Source organism: Anthonomus grandis, chromosome 9 (assembly GCF_022605725.1).
Source record: "Anthonomus grandis grandis chromosome 9, icAntGran1.3, whole genome shotgun sequence".
NCBI classification, from domain to species: domain Eukaryota; kingdom Metazoa; phylum Arthropoda; class Insecta; order Coleoptera; family Curculionidae; genus Anthonomus; species Anthonomus grandis.
The window spans coordinates 18,559,546-18,581,554 of NC_065554.1; the positions used below are offsets into that span (position 1 = coordinate 18,559,546).

At 32.1% G+C, this 22,009-nt stretch overlaps 1 protein-coding gene and 1 long non-coding RNA gene across 2 annotated transcripts in view; both read right to left on the reverse strand.

Moving 5' to 3' along the window:
- Window positions 1–4,723: 4,723 nt before the first annotated feature.
- LOC126740410 (uncharacterized) lies at window positions 4,724–5,350 on the reverse strand. Its single transcript, XR_007661899.1, has 2 exons — window positions 5,200–5,350; window positions 4,724–5,141 (listed from the first exon to the last, which is right to left on the reverse strand). It is a non-coding gene; the product is annotated as an uncharacterized LOC126740410 (long non-coding RNA).
- An 8,004-nt stretch (window positions 5,351–13,354) lies between these two features.
- LOC126740407 (interaptin) overlaps window positions 13,355–22,009 on the reverse strand; it is a 35,663-nt gene continuing 27,008 nt past the window's right edge. Inside the window, exons 14-17 of the mRNA XM_050446421.1 lie at window positions 20,160–20,351; window positions 19,951–20,098; window positions 19,495–19,898; window positions 13,355–13,585 (exon numbers count right to left, since the gene is read on the reverse strand). Coding sequence (XP_050302378.1) covers window positions 13,562–13,585; window positions 19,495–19,898; window positions 19,951–20,098; window positions 20,160–20,351 — 768 coding nt within the window. The 3' untranslated portion in view covers window positions 13,355–13,561. The remainder of the gene's footprint in view (window positions 13,586–19,494; window positions 19,899–19,950; window positions 20,099–20,159; window positions 20,352–22,009) is intronic.

A 22,009-nucleotide genomic window follows, 5' to 3' on the forward strand; every position in this document is an offset into this window, starting at 1 on the left:
TAGTTAAGCTTTAAAGTTTATAAACAAAAGGGGAAAATATTAAAGTTTGGTTAAGATTTTTGAATCTTAGTCTTATCTAAACGGGTCAACTTTTTTCCATTTTTTTAAAATAGTTAATTTTTTTACAATCTGTTTATTTTTTTTGAATCACAACTCTCACTGTGTCAAATCATATTTATTTATTAGTACATCATTTTATTTAAAAGAAAGGTTTGATAAAACAGTGCAGTGAATAATTTTATTATACATAGTAAAAATTTACATATTTTACTTTATATCCTAAAATACTCTCATTGGTAAGGTATGCACTCATTCTCAAGTCTAAAGGGTCCTTGAGCTATCCCTTCGTGCCCTGCTTAGTGATGGATTATAGTGTCAAAAGTCGCATAGTACTATAAGTCGCGCGAGTAAAGCATGTATGTAGACAGATTTTCTGGTCGGTCAAGCACCGCTGGATTGAGAGAAGAGCTGGAATGATTTTCCTTGATAATAAATTTGAAGGGTACAGGGAAAAAACCAGACATGTCATTTCTTTTCACATTAGAGTAAATTGAATTTTAATGTTCAAAACCAATTATTTTTATTTCCAAAACGAATATAAACATGTAGTTTACATAAAACAGAAGTTAATTATTATAAAGTATTATGAGTATGGTTTTTTGGTTTAGAAAAAATAAATACGGCTTTATTGCAAAAAAATCTGCATCACTCAGGGTTTTGCAGGAACAATAGCAGTAATGTCACCTGAAACCGACAAAAACCAGCTGCTTTTATTTTTGAAATAAAAAAGATTTAATTTTTTGGAATTTTTAATGTTTATTTATCAACATATTATTATATAGTAAATTAGAGATGAGCCAGGTTTTGAAAAAATGTCACTGCTTTTGGACTGCAAAACCTCATGAGGCTCGTTAGGTCGTTAAAATTAGCCTTTGGAATTGGTAAGGAATCTGTAAAAAAATTACAAAAATTAATACATCTCATTTTTATTTAATACTTTCTTATAACTTACCATCATATACCAATACGGGCAGAAAAAATTCTCCGCATCTTAAAGCTGAATTTCGGTCAAAGCGTTTTCGTATTAATCAATACAAAACTGGTCCATTGTATGTTGAACGGTAGTAGATAAGGCGGCTATGATCAGATGATGCCACTATTTCCTTCAAAATCTGGATTTTAAATGGGCATTTTTGTAAATATATTGTGTCTAAAAATTATTTCCAATCCAGTATCATATTTTGTGACACACTCACAACAAGAATACACTACAACAAACGGCGATGTTTTGGAGCGAGAATGCCTAATGACTTTTTCGAACTCTTCCGGGACCTCAAAGGGGCTCTTCAAATCCCACAATCCTACATTTTTGTCACATTCCAAATAGGAGTGTCCTCTTATAGGGAATGTGATTTTTATTTCATTCAGATTATGAATTTTGTTGTTTACTACAAAATGAATAAATCGAAAAATGGCAAAGTTTTTATTTTGTCCTCCGGCAGAGTCACAGAAGATTTGCAGTTCTTCAACATCGTCGTCTAAATAATTATTAATAAAATGAAGAAGAAAAGATGCAACTTCGTTTGATCCTTTTTTAGCCTCTCCTTCATGATAATATAAAAAATAGGTATAAAAAATAGATTGACCCGAAGAGAGGACATTAAAGGCGTACATAGACAATTTTAGGAATTGAAATATTTTTTGCAAAATCAATGCAGATGGCTTTCTTTTTATTGCTTTTTTTTGCAGCTTTTTTGGCTTGCCTTTTCCTTGAATAAAACGCCTCAGCCTTCCTTTTATGCAGCTCGTTCATAACGGTTAATTCTCTAATTTCATCAGTATCAGTCAAACTTTTAAGCTTAATTTAAAATTCATCACACGTTGCGCATGTGTCACTTCTAGGGTATCCAAAAGCAATATTGAATTCTTTATTAAAGATTGTTCTGTACGTTTCATGCGAGACTTTAGCATTTAGATGCTTTTCCTTAAAGAGGTTAAACATCTTTTTGATTGTAAGTTCTTTTGGTAAATAGGTCTTTTTTGTATCTTTTAGACTATAGTGGCTCTGATGACCCTTAAAACTTTTGATGTGGTCACATACCAAACCTTTTGTTAATTCGTCCAGCTTCCTATGAGTTGCACTATGCATTCCACGTCTGTCCTAATCAGCTGCACTACTTCGTTTGAGGCTTTCCTTTATATAATTTATTTTATTTTTTGTAATCCCATGAATGGAACAAAAAGCTTTAGCACACACCGGAATATCGCCATCGCGAACTCGAACTCGATACGCATAACTTGCATCATGGAAACTGGCAGTATTCTCGTTTTGACGAGATTTTCTATGCTGGACAGGTAAGACTGTAATTAAACCAGCTAAATAATAATTTTGCTCATCGTGAGAGCTCAGAGCATTAAAATGTCTCAATATTTCTGCTCTTTGCGCCTCATTAGGTACCTTAAAGCACTTTAACCTTGAGCAATTACAAGACTGTCCAGCTTCATGAGTGGATAACTTCAACATTTTAGAGACATCTGACTTTATATTTTTGTTCTCAACGGATCCCTCCGAATCACTATTAGCCATAATGGTCTATTATTAATCACACAGACAAACAAGAAGTCACACTTTTGCAGTTACAATAATACTGGCTCGTTTTTTAAAAAAGAATATTGCATCAGCCGGTTTGTTTACATGACATCGCTGGTTTTTTCTCTGGACGTTTGGACTAAGCTGGTTTTTATTCGGTACGCTATATTTTAGATACTAATTTATGCAAGACTACGGTGGTTGTTTCCCGGTTTTAGTACTCTAAAATAAGCGTCTTCATTCGAGGAATTCAATGGCGCCTCTACCGAGATTTTCAATAAAAAGTGACATATCTGGTTTTTTAGCTGTACCCTTCATTTATTTGTTAAAATATTTTTGGCTCGTTTAATTTAGTGGAAAGCTATCGAATGGTCGTTTAACGCAGCGTCAGTATGGCGCCAACAAGAATACAAGACGTTATGTTTAGAGATTAATATGTAAAGGGATCGTTTAAATAGATCTGGAATTTTTGCGTTCCTTCCTAATGCTAAGCTTATAATTAAACCAATATACAGGATATTGAACAAAGAATACAGACCATCTCAAACTTGTTTGCTGTTAATTCTACAAAAATAATAAATTAAAGTAAAAGTTTGTATTTTCTATATGATTTAAATGCTAAAAACAAAAAGAATCATTTATATATTGTTTGAGTGACCCAGTTTAATTATTTTCTAGATTTCCGTTGGATATGGGGTCAAATAAGACCCCAAGCCTCTTAAATCTTTATGATGCCCACGTTTCAATTTAGATGTTGTATAGTGATGTTCAGGTCTTTATTTGTTTTTCAAAATTAGACCCTTACTTTACATCATAAAAGTAACTGTTAATGTTACGCTTTGTACAAAAAAATGTCTTTTTCTTATTTTGTTAACCTGAAGCTGGTTTAATATAGGCCGAAACGTTGGAATCATACAAATTTTGAGAGACGAGTTTTATTTCATCCCATATCCAACTAACACCTACAAAAAACAAATAATTAGTGGCATTTTGAAAATATCGGCACAAATCTAAACTGTGCTTAAATCGATCTTGATTAAACATGCCTAATCAATATAATTTTTATTTGTAAACAAAAATCATTTATATTATATTCCTCTGATATCAAAAACCAGGTATTAAATATTTCACAACCCTGGTTCGCTCTGACTTAAAAACATATTATTATATCTCGAAAATTATACACTTACACAGTTTATTGAATGTCAATACCTTTTTGATTTGAGAGCCGTATAGTATTAATTTTCTTTTAGCATTTAAATACTTCGTCGATATACCCACAGAGAACAGCGCGTTCGAGAAAAAAGTGCTATTACTTATAGAACATCACGCAATTTTTTTTTGTTATTGTAATAACCATTAAAAAACGCAAAATATTGCTTATTTCACCAATTTTGTAGCCATGTCAGCCAAACAGTTAATAATCCCACCATAATTGGCCTGAAAAAAATTAATTTGGTATTATTCAAATATATTTGGATCCATATCCTTCCTTAATTGACGAGTGATTTTAGTTTATAATTTATATAGACGGTGTTTATTAACATACGGAAAAAATCTCAAAAAGAGTCATTTGGGTTAAAATAAGAAAAATGAATTTAGATGAATAAAACAAAATAAAAGACGTTGATATTTTATTGTATATATTTAATATTTTATCTTTATTTTTACTATTAAATACTTTGCTCTCATTTTTACCTTAAAACACTTTTACCATTTTATGGTAAAATAGCAACGCTTTATAGATATGTGCAACTTTTATAATGATTTTTTCTTTAAACATTGCACACTTAAAAAAGACGCAATTCCAGAATATTTGTTTCTTTTTTTGATCCAAGGAACACTCCCTTAAAATTTTGCCTTATGTTCAATAAACACCCTGTATATTATAAAACTCAACCCGAATGGTTTGAATTGAAACATAGAACAAAATGATACATGACTGGTTTTTTAAATTTAAGCCAAGATACCTTTATTTGTTTGTAATCTTAAGAAATAGTTGCTAAAATACTCTCGCTAAGAAGTAATTTTTAACAGCACACACCGTCACATTAAAAGATATTTTTAAAACGATTGTAAATAAACTAAATGTCCTAGAGTCGATTTCAAGTAATTCTTAGGCAAATTAAACCATTATATTATTGTGTGTATAAATATGCATTTATTTAAGCGTTACAAATATGTGCAAAGACTGACGTCAGTTTTTTGTGAACAAATTTTTAATAGTTAAGTTGTTAAATATGTTAATTATTAATGTTAGATTTAAGCCTTGACATCTCCGTTTAAACGTAATACACCCTTTCCTTTGTGATAATTATTATTTTATTCTCTTTCTAGGGATGTAGAGAACGATTTTGTATTTTTCTTGCAATATAAGTTTTTTTTTCTTTTTATAAAAGATTAAGGGTGTTTTATTTTAGTTAATATTCGAAAACACATTGGCACACTTCGTTCACGCAAAGGCCATTAGATTTGCCTTTTTTGGTGCAATGTTCTCGACAGTATTCTCCTTCGTTTCCGGTTGAACTTGAACAGACGTCTTTAGGCATTTCTAAAATTATAATATACAAAAAAAACACAGAAAAAAAATAATAAAAATTAAAGCATACCTAATTCTTTTACATTCGGTAGTGCCCATAAGCAACCAGTGAGGCAAGCGGTTAATACAAAACAAAATAACATGACTCTCATTTCTAAAACTGTTTGTTCGGCACGGGTCTGCGTAAACCAAAAAACTTTTTTAAACTAAAATAATTCATATAAAACCCACTTATAAGTAACGAGGGGCGTCATAGTAATTATATGCTTGAACAATTGTCTTTATCGACGGGCGCTTGTTCATAACCAAATTATATGATACGGCTTGACAATTTAAAATTTTAATATATTGCTTATAGGGAAAAATGGTTTTCATATGAATTTTATAATTTTTGTGTTACCCTTTTACATATATATAGCGTGTTTTAAAAGGCTTTAAGATAAACTATTAAAGTCTCTCCTGCATGAAAAAAACATGAAGGCAAAAGAACATGGGCATCGCCAAGGAGTGTATTTATTTAGCAAGCATTGTCCAACAGGGAATTCCTAATAGTAAGACAACTTATGCTTGACAAAAAATACCTCTATTTACCTCTTAAAACTCTTGTCACCTATACACTATACCATAACCACAATCAGATTTATATTAGGCAAACAAACATATAAGACACAAATTAGACAAACCTCTTCTATTGTTTTGATTTCTATTGGCAATGTATTGTATTTGGTTAGATCCTTAAAAATTAGTGAATTTTCAGCTCGTTCTTGGTATATAAATTATTTCTCGATCGCGTATCATGATCATATATTTCGGCAGAGAACGTGACTTACTAACGGATACTGTGGAGCATGCCCAATTTTAATCTTTTCGACAAATGTCAGCGTATTGAGTAGAAGGTGCTCTCTGACTGGTAACCATTTTAAAGCCCGTAACGTCTTTTATCAGGACCTGTATAATTAATTAAATTAAAATAAGAAAAGCTACAGTGCCAATGACTCAATATTTGTTACATCTAATAGATTTTTATTTATACTGTCTATAAAATAATGATTCTATTTGTTCGGTAAATTATTTTCCATAACAATAAATTCGTCATTAATATCCCCTTCCTGTAAATTCCTTACTTGTTTATTTTTTTATATAAATTCATGTATCAGACTTATTTATGACCTAAATAGAAGAACTAGTAAAACACCCAGTATCTTCGAAAATCTAATTGACTAAATATGAATAATCGGCACAAACTTCGTTTGTACTGTTTAGTTTTTAAAATTATAAAATATAAAATGCCTTGTTATGTTTATGGCAAATTGCGATTTAAAAGACAAAGAGATATTCTGATAGTGCCCAAATATCGCAAATAACTGTTTAAAAGATCATTCTCCTATAATTTGCTCAAATTATTTAATACTTTAATTAATAACTATATTTCTATGTGTATTTCGGCTTTTTCCAGATCTATTTACTAATATGTTTTCCCCCTCTAGCCACTGGCATCAAGATATCTGTAACTTCGTTTTTATTTCCTTCCAATTTCTTAATGTTAAGGCCTCTAGTATCTGCTAAGTATACCATGTGGTACTTACATGAACTATCAAGTAAACTATTTTTTTATTTTGATAAGGGCTTAACAGTATTCAGTATTCTTGTGTTCAAGTAACTAAATGGCTGCAATTCTATAGGACCCTTTGTTAAACCAAAAAAAATTAGACTTAATTTGTAATTTTAGACTTAAATAGGCTACTATATAAGGTAATAAGACTCCAACTTTTTAAATTCTTTTATTGACCCGATTATGAAACCAAAAGTTTTCATGACTTATGACGCATAGATCCCTCCTAGAGTCGACATGTTCTAGGGGAATATGACCTAACCTATAATTAAACTTTATTTTATTGTGAATACTTTAAATTGACATACACTTGCACTTTTTGATATTAAGAAGTAGTTTATTTATTATACACCAATGTGCCAAAGCATCAATACCTCTTTGCAGTGGAACAATCCTCATTAGTTTCTATCATGCGAACTATTTTGCAGTTATCTGCAAATAAAAGGCACTCAGACCAGTGTATGCATTGCAGTATTGCATTACATCCTCTAATCGATTCATTTTATTGTCAATACCCTCAATGCAAATCCGTTACCACCCTGTATCGTGGATGTTATTTTCATTAGAACTAAAAAAATATGATTTTTATATTCTTTCTAAATCTTTCAAAAATCAATTCTCAGATAAATATTTTGTTACTTTCAAGGGACCAAATAACTAATTTACAAGCAAAAAATTCTCATAGATTTTTCTCAAATTATTATGACTTTAGATTTGTTAATATACATAAAATTTATAAAAGTAAAACACAAAACGAACAAGAATTGAGGTAAATTGTAAATGAATTAAAACATTACACAGCAAAACATTTATTTTGTATCGTCCTATGTATTTTGTTCAGCCAAATTATTTATAATTATAGATGGATTAGACAAGTGAGTTATATATGTAAAAAAATTTAATTTTATTCAATATTTAGTTGGATTGAGAAATGACTGAATGAATTTTAATTATTTTGAATGATTAAAAACAAAACTTCTATAGAAAAAATTATTAACCTTTATTTAAGTTCACTCTGTATATACTAATTAATTCTGATTAAACGATAAAATCTCTCATATAAAATAAAAACTGAAATTATATAGTTTTGGACTAATGAGCAAGGATAGGATGATTTACTTAATAGTTCCTCGAAAAGTATACATTTTCGCGGAAGTGATTAGTAGTATACAGCGCGCTTAATGACTATAATGACTTTGTTTAGCGTTTAACATGGTTAATTCGGTATGAACTCGATTTAAACTGTATAAAAAATATTTTATGCAAATTTTACCAATAAATTATTTAATATAGAGAAAATTGGAACAAATTTTTCCAAAAATCTATCATTCCCGAGATAAATGAAACCCAAAAAACTTTTTAGTTTTATTCACAAAGTCGGTACGCTTCCACCCCATATTTTTCAAGTTAAGCTTTTTAAATCCTCTTCCAATGATTTTGATACACAAATGCTTGTGTTTCCGTCAAAGTGGCATATTTTTTTAACAGATTTACTATACTATAAAGTGAACTTCGCCTTTTCTTTTATGCTAAGTATAATTTGCTTTCATGCTAAGTCTAATTTCATGGTATTACTATAAGCAAATGTAATGAAAAACATGGTTCGATGAATTCGTAAATTACGTATCAAATTTTTAGATACTTGGGATTTCAGAGGCATGGCTCACTTCACAGGATAATACCTTGCTTTTTAACGTTTCTGGATATCATTTTATAATAAAAGATCTAAAGAGTCGTGGAGGAGGGATACAAAAATATATATATAATATAAATTAGTAATATTTAAAAATGTCACAGAAAATTTTCAAAATCATAGTTTTAAATTTAATTTAAATAATAAAAATATACTTGTTACAAACTTATATAATCCCCCTACAACTAAAACATCTAACTTTCTTGATTTTTTAAGGGATATATTAAGTATATCAGTACCTTTTTATGACAGATAATATTTTTTAGAGATTTAAACATAGATCTTTTAAGACAAATAAGTTCAAGTTAAAAACTTTTGAACTTCATTAAGAAATAAGAGATCATACTATAATCAATTTTGCTTCATACATTATTAAAACTATAAAATATATATCGCGATTATGATAATACTGATACCTTAGTATTTAAAAATAACGCTCAGCAACTGCTATGGGATGATGTAATCTATACCAATAATATTAACGAGAAAGTGACGATAATTAATAATCATATTACTTATTATTATAAATATGCCCCTGTTGTTATTGCCCCTGCGTTACTCCTTATATTACTACCAGTATAAAAATTTTAATGTAACTCGATAAGGCGCGTCAAAACTATATAAAGCAGAAAAGGTACCGAAGCTATCCTAAATTATAACAAAAAATTAAAAATTGCATTAAACAGGGATAAATTAGCTTATTTTCCAAAAATGAAATTAAAAAAAGGAAAAAACTTTGGAGTAATGGAAAAAAATTCAATTTCTTTCTTGCTACCAAGAAAAAATCAGGAATAACTTAACATAAAATTAATAAATGAAGTGAAAATTATACATATTATAAAAAATATTGGAGCTAGTGCGGTATGGAATTAAATCTATTAAAGATCTTTAGGTTATGCCTTCCTTACTGCCTGAAGGTTTTGGTAAATATTATTAATTGTATCTTGTACAGTTTCCCAAGTAATGGAATGAAAGCTATTATTATCCCCTTGCCTATAGAGCCACCCTTTCAAGGTTTTAAAGATATTAGATCTGCCAGAACTTTACAAGTGGTTTCAAAAATTTGAGAACGTCTTATTTATAATGAAATTTCAGAGTTTGTCTATAAGTTAAAAATCATTCCAGACTGTCAATTAGGTATTAAAGAGTACCACAAGTCTCTTGAGCTGTTATATATTATTGATATCAGAGCCAAAAATAACGTATTTAACGCTGTTAAGCTTTAGTAAAGCCTTTGATACCATGGATCATAAATTACTACTCCCTAAATTACAGTACTCTCAGTTTTCAAAAAAATACTATTACTTTTTTAAATCGTATCTTAAAGGTCGCTGTCATTGTCATATTCGCAGAGCACTACTTTTTTCTATTTATGTGGATTATATGGAGGACTGCTTACAATATCTTAAAATGCAACAATACGCAGACGGTTCTCAGGTGTATTTATCTTTCGACATACCAGAGTTGCTTATGGCTCAAATTGAAATTAACAGTGAATTTGGCTTCGTTAGCTGAAAATAATAATTTAAAACTGAACGCTGATGTTTGTAACAAATAATAAAAATCACTTAACTGAAGTTATGGATAACGTCTAAGTAACTATAAGGGGTGAAGTTATACCCTTTGTTATTGAGAAAAACAAGGAGTAATTAATTGAACCAAATTTAACGTTTACAACACCTGTGAGTAAAAAAATAGGGGTCCAACCAAAAATGTCTTTTCTATTGAAAACTTGAATTTAGAGCGACGTTTTTGCACTCAAAATACTCCTCAGGAATTTCACTATATTGTGAAAAAAATATGTAAATATTTCCAGTGGTAGTTACGACCAAAAATAAAAATCATAAAATTACAATTTGGCTTTAAAATCTTTAAATTTGGTGGTCTTTGGACGACACAAATCGCCTATAACTCAAAACATTTTTGAGTGATTTTTTTCAATAATTTTAAAAAAAAATCTTCCTATTTCACTAGAACTGTTTTCAAAAAGTGAAAAAATGAGCAAAAAGCCGTGGTTCAACCAAAAATGTTCTTTCTAAGCCGTAATTAAGGCGGCCTATACTCGATCACATCACAATATTTTACCAAAAGTACAATATTCTGATGTGATTGTTATATCATTGCTCGATTACGTACACATTATTATGGTGATTCTTTAACAGTTTATTTATTGTTGCATAACTTTTTATTTAAATGCAAATTCGATTTTTAATATCACAATAGAAGAAAAGTTTATATGGATAATTTTATATATAAGATTATCATAAATGGATAACTCGCAATTCTAAGGTATCCATTTTTTACTGGGAAGTTTCATCTAATCTTTCACATAACAGAATGTTCACTTATAACTTTTTGATATATAAAGAATCAAATTTAAATGCACAACTTGCTGCAGTAATGATATTAGGAGACTTCACGTGTCTTAGACCTGCTTAGTTAATTCCTGCGTTAAACTTATATACAGTGCTTTCATTTCAAAACGATCCACCCTTAATAACTTTCTTAAAAAAAAAAAAAAAAAAAAAAAAAGTCAAATTAGATAATATACAGGGGGACGTTTAATTATGCATTTACTGAAGTTCTGTCAATCACCTCCTCACCTCCAGCTAACCTCACTTTAATATGTCAAATGGGAACCCCCATCGTGTGATACATCATAGTAAGGATCGTAAAATTCTCTATTCAACGGTACCAAAAAAAATGAAATCGGTAAATGTGTAAGCAAATAGTTAGCGAAAATTTCTAGAAATAATGAATATTTTATTTACGCCAAACTTTGGTATGTCAAATGGCTACCCCATGGTGAGATATATTATTTTAAAGGGCATTCATTATGCTATCAATGGTTGTAAAAAAAAATAAAATTGACTGACGAAGAAGCAATTAAAGTGTAAATCGGTAGGGTAGAAGAACAAATTTAATTAGTTTAACAAATTTATTTTATTAAATCTTCAAAATGCGCGCCGTTATTAGCAAGACAATAAAAAAGCCTATTTTCAAACTCCTTACGAACATTGGCAAGGGTCTTGCCCGCTAATTTCTCTGCATTCTTGAAATATTCTATTTTTTAAATTCTCAATACTCTCAGGTGGGGTTTTATAAACTTTGCTTTTTAAGTAGCCCCAAAGAAAAAAGTCTAGTGGGGTTAGATCCGGAGACCGCGCAGGCCATTCGATTGCACCACGTCTGCCAATCCACTTTTTTCGAAAATTTTCATCAAGCCACTCTCGAACTACCAAAGTGTAGTGCGTGGGAGCTCCATCTTGCTGAAAATGTATATTATTTTCATTCAATAATATAGCACCATGTTGATCTACTTGATTTTCCATAGATTGGATGATGGAAGGGTATATTGCATTTTCTAAAAGGTTTAAATAAATTTCGCCAGTCAAATTTTCTTCCAAAAAAAATGGCCCGATTATTTCATTCCCATAAATTCCTGCCCAAACATAAATTTTTTGGGGAAATTGGGTATAGCCTTCCCGAAAAACATGCGGATTTTCATTATCCTAGTATCTACAGTTATGTCTGTTCACCAGGCCATTTAAAAAAAAGGTCGATTCGTCACTGAAGCAAATGTTCTTCAATAAATGGGGATCGTCGTCAATTCGCTGGCACATCACTTCACAAAATTGAATTCTCCTATGAAAATCATCTTCTCCCAGTTCATGAAGAATATGAATTTTATAAGGAAAGAACTTATTTTTTTTTTAACTTTATGTACGGAACCAGTGGAAATATTTGTTAGTTTAAAGGCCGCAGCCTTTGGTATAGACAAAGTTGGATCCATAGCAAAATGTCCTAGTACTTCAACTTGGCATGCTTCATCGATAACTCTATTTTCATATTTTTTCTTATTGCAAATCTATCCCGTCTGTTTAAATTTTCGTATCAATTCTAATACGTATGTATGGCTCACGTTTTTATCTTGATACCTTTCATTAAATGCTCTCGCGGTTCTGCGAGCACACCGATCTTGAACTCCATAAAGGAAAATTATTTCTATTCTTTCGGCTAGCGTATACACCATTTTATTATTGTTTATATGTACTGTTTGTTACCACACATTTTAACTTCTAAATTCCTTGTATTTTTTTTTTTTTTGATGATCTATTATACAAAAATGTAAGAATTTTAAAATGATGTAGGTACCACAGTAAAAACAAAGTTTTTAAGGGTGGGTCGTTTTGAAATGAAAGCACTGTATAAACAAAACATTTGATTTGATAATATTACGATTATGACGAATTTCAACATTTTACGATGTGCACATAGAAATAAAATCAAAAAGGATACATATCTAAATAAAAATAAACTACTTAAAGAAACTAATTTTTATTGTAACAGTACACATAAATATTACGATTTTTTAACAAAAATATGTACAGAAAAACGTGAAAGATTCATAAATGTATACCTAAAAAAGTAGCAGTGTAGACATGCAAGTCTGCCTTGAAAAATAATAAATCTAATATTAATTACGTACAATATTATCGAATTCACTTCACACATAAAAATAAAATACTGGCAAAATTTGGAATGTCCAATTAATATCAAGCAAATTTTGATCTAATTCCCAAAACTTTCTAATAATGAAAAATACAAAATAGTATATTTTTTTTTAAGTAACAGCGTCATATAAATTAAATTATTGACTACATTTGTTATTAGTAACAAGACAAATATAAAATTGTATAGTGTATAATTATATAACTAGCCTAAATTATGTTGTGTTTAATGCAATGGAATTTAAAATAATTAATAGCCGATTCCTCAGTGGGAACCAACAGTTAAGTAAAAAACAGCCCTTAATGATTTTACTTAATGTTGTTTAGTTTAGGCAATGAATTATATAAAATTGTAATTTTGTTTAAATAATGGGCGTTTCTAATAAGTAACATAATAAAAAACTGTAAAAAAATAATTATATAATTTTATTTATATACAGTAAGTAAGCTTATATACTATTCGGCGTCATGAAGGGTAATTTTTTAATATTCTCCCATACTCCTGTTAGTATATTCTGCATTTTTTTTGTCCATAATTCGCGTTGTCTTATTTTTATTTCTAGTTCAAAATGAACCGTTAGCTGTATCCGGAACCGTTCGGCTGTTCGTCCTTATGCTAGAGAATGCCCAATTGTCCAAGCTAAAAAATATTAAATTTTTTACGTAAAACCGTATATTATATCATATAACAATGTAAAAGTAGTTTTATTTGACGAGTGTATAATTAGTGCAATTTCTCTTTAACAGATTAATATTAACTTTACAAAAAAGTTAAACGCCAACAATGTCACTTTGAAATAAGCTTATTGTTGCATATCAAATGTTTACTGTGTTTTTACTCTTTTTTATTCATGATAATAAGTGTTAATTATAGGGATGTTTCATGTCATGATTTTGATTCAGCTTTAATAGTTTGCATTTTGTTGGCAATAAACAAATTTATTTATTCTTTTAATACGAAAATTTAAACTTATGTCGAAAATCGTATAAAAGAAAAAAAATTCTGAAATCGTTTTTTTAATCCACCTTTTGATATGTAATAAGTACTCTTAAAAATTCCGAAATTAATGAGTACATATTCAAATGGATCTAATCGAAAACAATTATGGAATAATAGATAAAAGAAGCCTTGCAATTAGATGTTTTTTAGTTAGTTATACATATAACATTCCTAAATATCAAATTTCGCTTAATATCATTAAATTTCTCTAGGATTTTCTGATGTAAGAGCAAGTAGACGAAATTAAATTTTATCCCAGTCAAAATCCAACCCAAAGCAAAAGCGACCTGTAGTCGGCTTGATAGTGGGTTGAAAATATACACAAGGGTCACTAGCAAATTAACGAAGCCAAGGTATCCATACTAAAATGGTATGAAAATCCACTTATGCATAGATAATAGATTTTTATTGACATAAGAAATAAAGGGAGTATGTTACATTTCAATGTAATCTTTACTATTGGTTTTAAAATGTTATTTTATCATATATATTGTTTAAACTGAAAATTGATTTGTATAACAAAAATATTTTAAGGACTATTTATTGTTTATAATTTTATTTATAATGTTTAAGTGTTTATAGTTCGACAAAATAAGCGTGAAAAAAATATTTCTTTATCGAATTCGTACCCTTGTGTATGATATGGAGAGTGTTGAAACGTTAGCACTAGATTTCCAAATTTAAACCATGTATGTTTAAATATTTTGTTCTATAAATGGGCTTAAGTAGGTAATAGGTTCCAGCTTACAGCCACCTTATAAACTTGCGTGCATAGAAATCGGCCCACTGTAAACTTTTGACTTTAAATAATTTTTTTTTTAAATTATCCATCAGATCAAAAAAAGAAATATGCTGTTTGAAAGACAATTTAATATCCTTTAATGTGAGTAAGTTTATGTGGTGATTGTAACGAATATAACAAATCTGTCAAATAATAAAATTATTGCGTTTGCAACTGAAATTTGCATATTATTCGTTTTTCATAACCTCAATAGTGTTCAAGTGTGTTAATTTAATGCATACTACACCACAAAAAGCCGCCCAAGTTATTGCTTTAATCGAAAATGGACTTGGTCAGCGAGCTGTTGCTAGACAATTGGATATGACTCGCGCAGCGGTTCGAAGAGTGTGCCAACATTATGAGGAGACTGGATCCTTTCATAGGCGACCTGAAACAGGTAGGAAGCGATTTACAACCGCTCGTGATGACCGCTTTATTGTGTCAACAATATTAAGAAATCGTCACCTTAATGCCGTTCAAGTGCAACGACAGCTCCGTGAGGTGCGAGGAGTGCCTCTTAGTCAGTGGACAGTGAGACGAAGACTGCAGGAAAATAACCTGACCCCTAAAACACCTGCGATTGGTCCAAAACTTACCTTAGCTTATCGGCAAGCACGCCTGCGTTTTGCAAGGGATCATCTAAATTGGACGTTGGAACAATGGGGATCTGTTCTGTTCTCAGATGAGTCCAGAATATGCCTCCATGGTAGCGACCGAAGAAGGAAAGTGTACCGAAGACCAAGAGAGCGATTTGCAGATTGCTGCTTTGAAGAGCGAAGTGCTTATGGAGGTGGTTTCTGCATGATCTGGGGTGCAATTTCTATAGAAGCACGAACCGACCTTCAGTTCATTCGTAGGGGCGAAGAAGAGGTTTAACGGCTGCTAGGTATATCGAGGAGATTTTAGCAATTCCTGGGGTACCTTACGTTGACTACATTGGAGATGAATTTACCTTTATGCATGACAACGCAAGGCCGCACACCGTGAAGAATCGTGCAAGATTACATTGCAGAAGTCGGTTTTCAGGTTATGGAGTGGCCAGCATACAGTCCTGACCTAAATCCGATCGAACATTTATGGGATAAGCTAAAACGAAGAATTCTAGCTAGACGTCGTACCCCAAACTCGATCCCAGAGCTTATTGTTGCAGTAGAAGAAGAGTGGCTAAACATCCCACAAGAAACAATAGCAAACTTGATTAGATCTATGCCTAATCGTATAAGAGATGTTATTAGGGCAAGAGGAGGTCATACCCATTATTAAAAAATTAAGTGTTAAGTTTTAAATTGTCAATAACCCTATTTATGTTAATAATAAAAAAAACCTAATTTTCTTAATGCATTAATTTCACTATGTTAAAGATGGGATGTTCAAATAAGTTTTCATAAATTTATACTCATATTAAAGGATATTAAATTGTCTTTCAAACAGCATATTTTTTTTGATCTGATGTATAATTAAAAAAAAATTTATTTAAAGTCAAAAGTTTACAGTGGGCCGATTTCTATGCACGCAAGTGTATATCTTTAAAAAAAAACGCAATTCCATAACAAATTAAATATTAAAAGCGACGCTTCTTCTGGTTAGTGTCCCAAGTTTCAGTATAAAAATATATCGGAAGCAGTTTAATTCTGATATTTCCTAGATTGAATTGATCGCCAGATATGCGTGAAATGTACAGAAAGTAGCCGTAATTGTGGAATGCAAACTGGAGAGGCTTAATCAGCAATCTGCAAGGGTTGACGCTCTAGAAAATCAGGTAAAAATATTAACACAAGAAAACAGCCTATTTTTAAATATGGCTGACGATACAAAGCAGCTAACTAGAAACCAAAACATCGGTACAAATACGAAAATATTGTACAAAAAAGTGCTTAATTTAATAACACGTTATTGAAAAAAAACGACATAATAAAATGCCATCGCATTCCGAGCAAGAACAGCAATTAGATATAAAGTTCAAGTATACCGTGTAAATATTGAGTAAAGGGAGGATGATGAAGTCTCAAACGTAACTCCTAGTGATTGGAAAACAGCTTCCTGTAGATTGTAAACCTACAGCAAAAGGCACTACTTGATAATGCTTCTAGTCATTATTTAGTGAAGAATAATTAAATATTATGAACATCAAGTTTGCTGTAGGCCTCCTCCATAATACTTGGGAAAAAGTACCAGCGGGTTCCTTAAAAAAAATGCTGGGATAAGATTTTGCTAACTCAAAGTGACGTAGCGGATGAAGATAATCCTAATGATTTAATCCCTTTAAGTGATATAAAGTAAAACCTTCAAACAATATTTGTAGCGGAAGAAATTGGTGAAGTTTCCATATTGTTCCATAATATAGAAAGTAGAGATGTTGGTGAATTTTTTTTTTTTATGGTATACACAAGCACAAGAGGAAAGTCCTATGTCACTCTTGGAGTGGTGCTTGCGCGAAGATATTTGTGGGCATTTATCTTGAATCGCTGCAGGTTGTATGCGTCGGGAAATATGTGAGGTGGAAGCCCGTTCCACAAAGAGGATGTTCTCCAGATGAATGAGTCCCGATACAGCGACGTCCTTGGGGTAGGCAGGTGGACTCGATGTAGATGAGCCGCAACTGCTAGACGCGTCCTTCTTGCCGGAACAGCCCTGGGTGGAATCAGGCCTGCCAGCTCAGAGGAGCACTTACCGTGATAATAACGGTAGAATAAACAGAGATCAGCCACCTTTCTCCTGTGCTCCAGACTATCCAGACTCTTTGTCAGTTCTGGTTTGTCGATAAGACGAATAGCTCTCTTCTGTATAGAATCTAGCAGCTTTAAGCTATGCTTGGGTGCAGAGCTCCAGACATGCGAGCAATACTCGAGGGAAGGGCGTATTTGAGCCTTATAAAGAGTCAGCAGCTGTTCTGGTGTATACAGTTTTTTCGTTTTGAAAAGCACTCCGAGTTTTTTGGAAGCTGCCCTAGCGATCTCGGCAACGTGGTCATGCCAGGACACACTGTTGGTGACTTCGACTCCTAGAAGATGTAAAGATGAATGAAAAATGTTTTCCCTGCCATAACCAGCTCCGGGCCATCAACGTTAGTAGTCTTCATCGTAAATACTGCAGCCTGCGTTTTTTTAGCGTTAAAATTGACCAGATTGTTACCGCCCCACTCCAAGATTGCTCTAATATCGTTGTTGATTGAAGCTACTTGTTACTGCCTAAGATTCTGAGAAGTTGCGGCTGTCGTTGGTTTGGCGGACTTAAATGTGGAAATAAGTGTGCTATCGTCCGCAAAGCTGTAGATTGGATTAACAGTGGTTCCTAGCAAATCGTTAATATATATCAAGAAAAGGGTGGGGGATAGAATGCATCCTTGAGGGACTCCAGCGTTAATGTTAAATTTGTCGGAGAGGTGTCCATCGACGGCTACTTGGATTGTTCGTTGTTCAAGAAAACTTTTGATCCAATTCAATAATGAGTTTTGTATGCCGATTGAGGAGAGCTTGGTTAGTAGTCCCTCATGCCAGACTCTGTCAAATGCCTTGGAAATGTCAAGAGCGACTGAGCGGGACTCGCCGTGCTTCTCCATGGCCTCCGTCCACAAGTGTGTGACGTAAGCCAGAAGATCGCCGGTGGATCTAAGCTTTCGAAAGCCGTATTGATGATCGCTGATTAGTCCAGATGATTCCAGATATCTTAACAGTTGTTGGTTGACTGCTTTCTCCATAATCTTCGATATTACTGGAACTAGTGCAATCGGGCGGTAATTGGACGGCATCGTTTTTTTACCCTTTTTGGGTACAGCTTGCACTTGAACAGTTTTCCAGCTTGTTGGAAATGAGCCCTGTTTATACGATGCCGTGAACAATCTACATAAGGGAGGAGTCAATTCGTCTGCACAACGTTTTAGTACTAGGGCTGGAATTTCATCGGGTCTACGCTTTTAAGAATTTTATTTATAATTCGTTGGGGAAACGAAATTTCTCCCATCGATGAATTCACCCTTGGCAAATATGGCGGTGTTTTGCCTTGCGAGTGCAGAGTAGAATTGGAATGAAGTTGTGTGAAAAATGGTGATGCTCAACTGCTTCAGATAGACGATTTACTCGAGTCAAATGATAAATCAAACGAAGATGTCCCGGAAATGACATCGGTTTACAAAATTAAAAATCGAGATACTAACATTTAAATTTTGTTTTACAGTGGGCCACAGATTAACTGGCGTCATGACTCAAAGCAAAAATTAGAGGAAATCGTTTTTGAAAAACAGTCTAAAATCACTAATTTCTTTCAATCAGTTTAACAAAATTTAAGTAGTCAAAATCAGAAGAAAGATGAAACCGAACGCGTAGAAATAAGCGAGAGCGACTAGATCCAATGACTTAACTATTTATTATGTGTATATTACTTCAATATACATATACAATTTTAAATATGTTTACGTTGTTTTATTTACTTATTTTTGAGTTAACAACGTTTAAAACCATTTTTACAATGATTTAATAATCCGGATTTTTAGATAATTCTGGTCGGCATGGTTTTAATTGATTCGGATTATCGCGATACTACTGTACTTTGTTTTGTGTCTTCTGTTCGTCGAATGCGGAAAACGACGTTCTTTAAAGATATTGCAAAAGACATTACAATTGCGATCACGATGAGCTAAAAGTTTGTGAGTGAAATTGTATAAATGATACTTTCATTGGTTTCTTAAGTCAAAATATAAATGACCACAAGCATTCTACATTCAAGAACATCTATAATATCAAAATTCTTATAAAAAATTACTTTAACTTACCAACGTTTGCTTCTGTTGTTCCTTTTGTAAAACGGCCTCCGTTTGCGTCGGATCAAACTTACAAACAGCAGCAATAACCCGTGCCAAAACCAAACTCTCTTTACCCAACATGTAATTATACAGCACGTTCCTTAAATATTCAATTTCCGTACTGCTAGATAATTCGGCGCAATGGTTTAGAGTCACCAAAGTTTCATCCAATTGCCTGTTTAATTTCTCATTTTTCGTTTTCATCTTTTGCAGCTCGTGCTCGTAAAACTCAATAGAACTTTTATTTGTTACATCTAGCGAATGGTATTGGCTCAGTTTTTCCCTTAAATGTTCGATTTCTTTGGTTAGTAGGTCGTTGTCGCCCCCGTTTGAGGAGAGCATGGACATTTCTTGTCTTACAATTGCTAAATTATCTGAAAAAAATACGCTATAATGAAATATAACTTGTAATAGTTACAAATTTACCTAATTTGCTATTGCTGCTATTGGTACTACTGCTTATTGGGGAAATTTTAAGCTCTTGCACCTCGTCTTGCAGAAGCTGCTTTTCATGCAGCAACTCGTTAAAATGCATCTCTTGTTCTTCCAGTTTATTTTCTAAATCCTTTTTTACCTTAAAAACAATAATTTATTACGGCATTTTAGTCATTTGTCAAACCCGTATGGATGTTTACTTTACTAAAATTGTTGCACTGATCTTCCAGCAGCTCATACTCAGATTTCAGATTTTTGTTTTCTTCATGGAGTTTATCACATTTATCTTTTAAGTCGAGAAAATCCTGCTGGATTTGAAGTATATCCACATTGTTTGAGGTTGGTACATCCGAAGGCGAATGGTTTTGGTCTGTTAGTGTGGTTATTTCAGACTAAAAAAATAGCCCAAAAGTCAGGAATTGAGTAGTATTTTTTTTTACAAATGAGTGAATTATCAAGCTCTACAATTTTTTGTAGATATACAGGGTGTCAATAGAAAAATTTCAATGCGAATATCTTTGAAAGCAAAAAGGTTGAAAGACCTTAATTTAGTACAAATGTTATAAGAGGTCTTGGGGTAAGGAACCTCTGGGGTTCTATGCACTCTAGTCCCTAAATCTTAAATAGCATCACCCTTTTTGTGATATCTCAAATTAAAGGTCTTTTTAAGTAGTAGTCATTTGGCAGATTTTTTTTATAACATACAGGTTAAAAAAAGTATACTATTTAAGCTAAATCAGCTACATTAAATAAAGGAAACATTTTTATTGTTAAATGCTATATTCTTCAAGATATTTGTTGCTCAAATTTAATTTCTTTTTAGATACAAAGATATATTATATATTTTTTGCTCCAAAACTTTGAGTATATTGGGTCAGGTTTTAGTTGTCTTACATAAACATAACATACTTCAATTTGTTGAATTGTATTTCAAAGATATTATAAACGGTTAATTTAACATGATTTAAAATAAAGTTTAAGGTTTTGTTTTTTTTTTTTAAATTAATCAATATCATACAGATGTACAGTTTAGTTGAAAAAAATCAAACAGTTTTTATTTATGGGTTTAAATATTGTTTTGCAGCACTGCTGTTATAGTGACGAAAAAGGATGGATCAACTAGATCCTGTGTGGACCATAGAAAACTTAATGACGTCACTAAGAAAGATAGTTACTCACTTCCTAGAATTGACGATACGCTTTCGATTCAAGCTAGTTTTCGACATTAGATCTAAAAAGTGCATATTGGCAAGTGGGCAGTCAGGAAGAAGACAAGGAGTCATCATTTTAGTGTTATGCTATTTGGTATGTGTAATGTTTGCGCTACGTTCGAGAGGTTAATGAAATTTGTACTACGAGACATGCCTTGTGTACTTTGACGATGTTCTCGTAATGCGAAAAACTTAAGATGATCACCTCAAAGACCTAAAAGCAGTTTTTAACAAAATCCAGAATGCTCGGCTTAAATTGAACCTAAAGAAGTTCTCGCTCTTTTTCAACAGAAAGTGCATTTTTTTGAAAATTTATTACGGGAATACTAACCGAACAGGGTAAAATTGAAAGCATAAAGGACTGGCCGCCGAACAGGGAGTGCGATCTTGCTTTTTGAAGGCTAAAAGCTGCTTTACATTCTAGTCCCATATTAGGATACCAAAACAACAAGGAAAGTTTATTTTGGATACAGATGCAAGCAATATTGGTGTTGAAGCTGTGCTATCATAAGTCCAGAATAGCGAGGAACGAGTCTTTTAGCAGAGTGTTGTTAAAGTAAGAATGAAATGATTGAGTCACGAGGAGAGAGCTTCTAGCTATTGTCAGAGCCGCAGGCCATTTCCACAAATACCTATATAGACAAAAGTTTCCAATTAGGACAGACCATATAGCTCTAAAATGGTTGTTGTAGATAAAACAACTAAAGGGACAAGTCGCAAGATGGTTAGAGAAGTTACAGCAGCACAATTTCAACATCAAACATCAGTCGGGTAAACTGCATAACAACACAGACGCCTTATCCAGGAGACCTTGCCAGCCACAATGCGAACATTGTGCC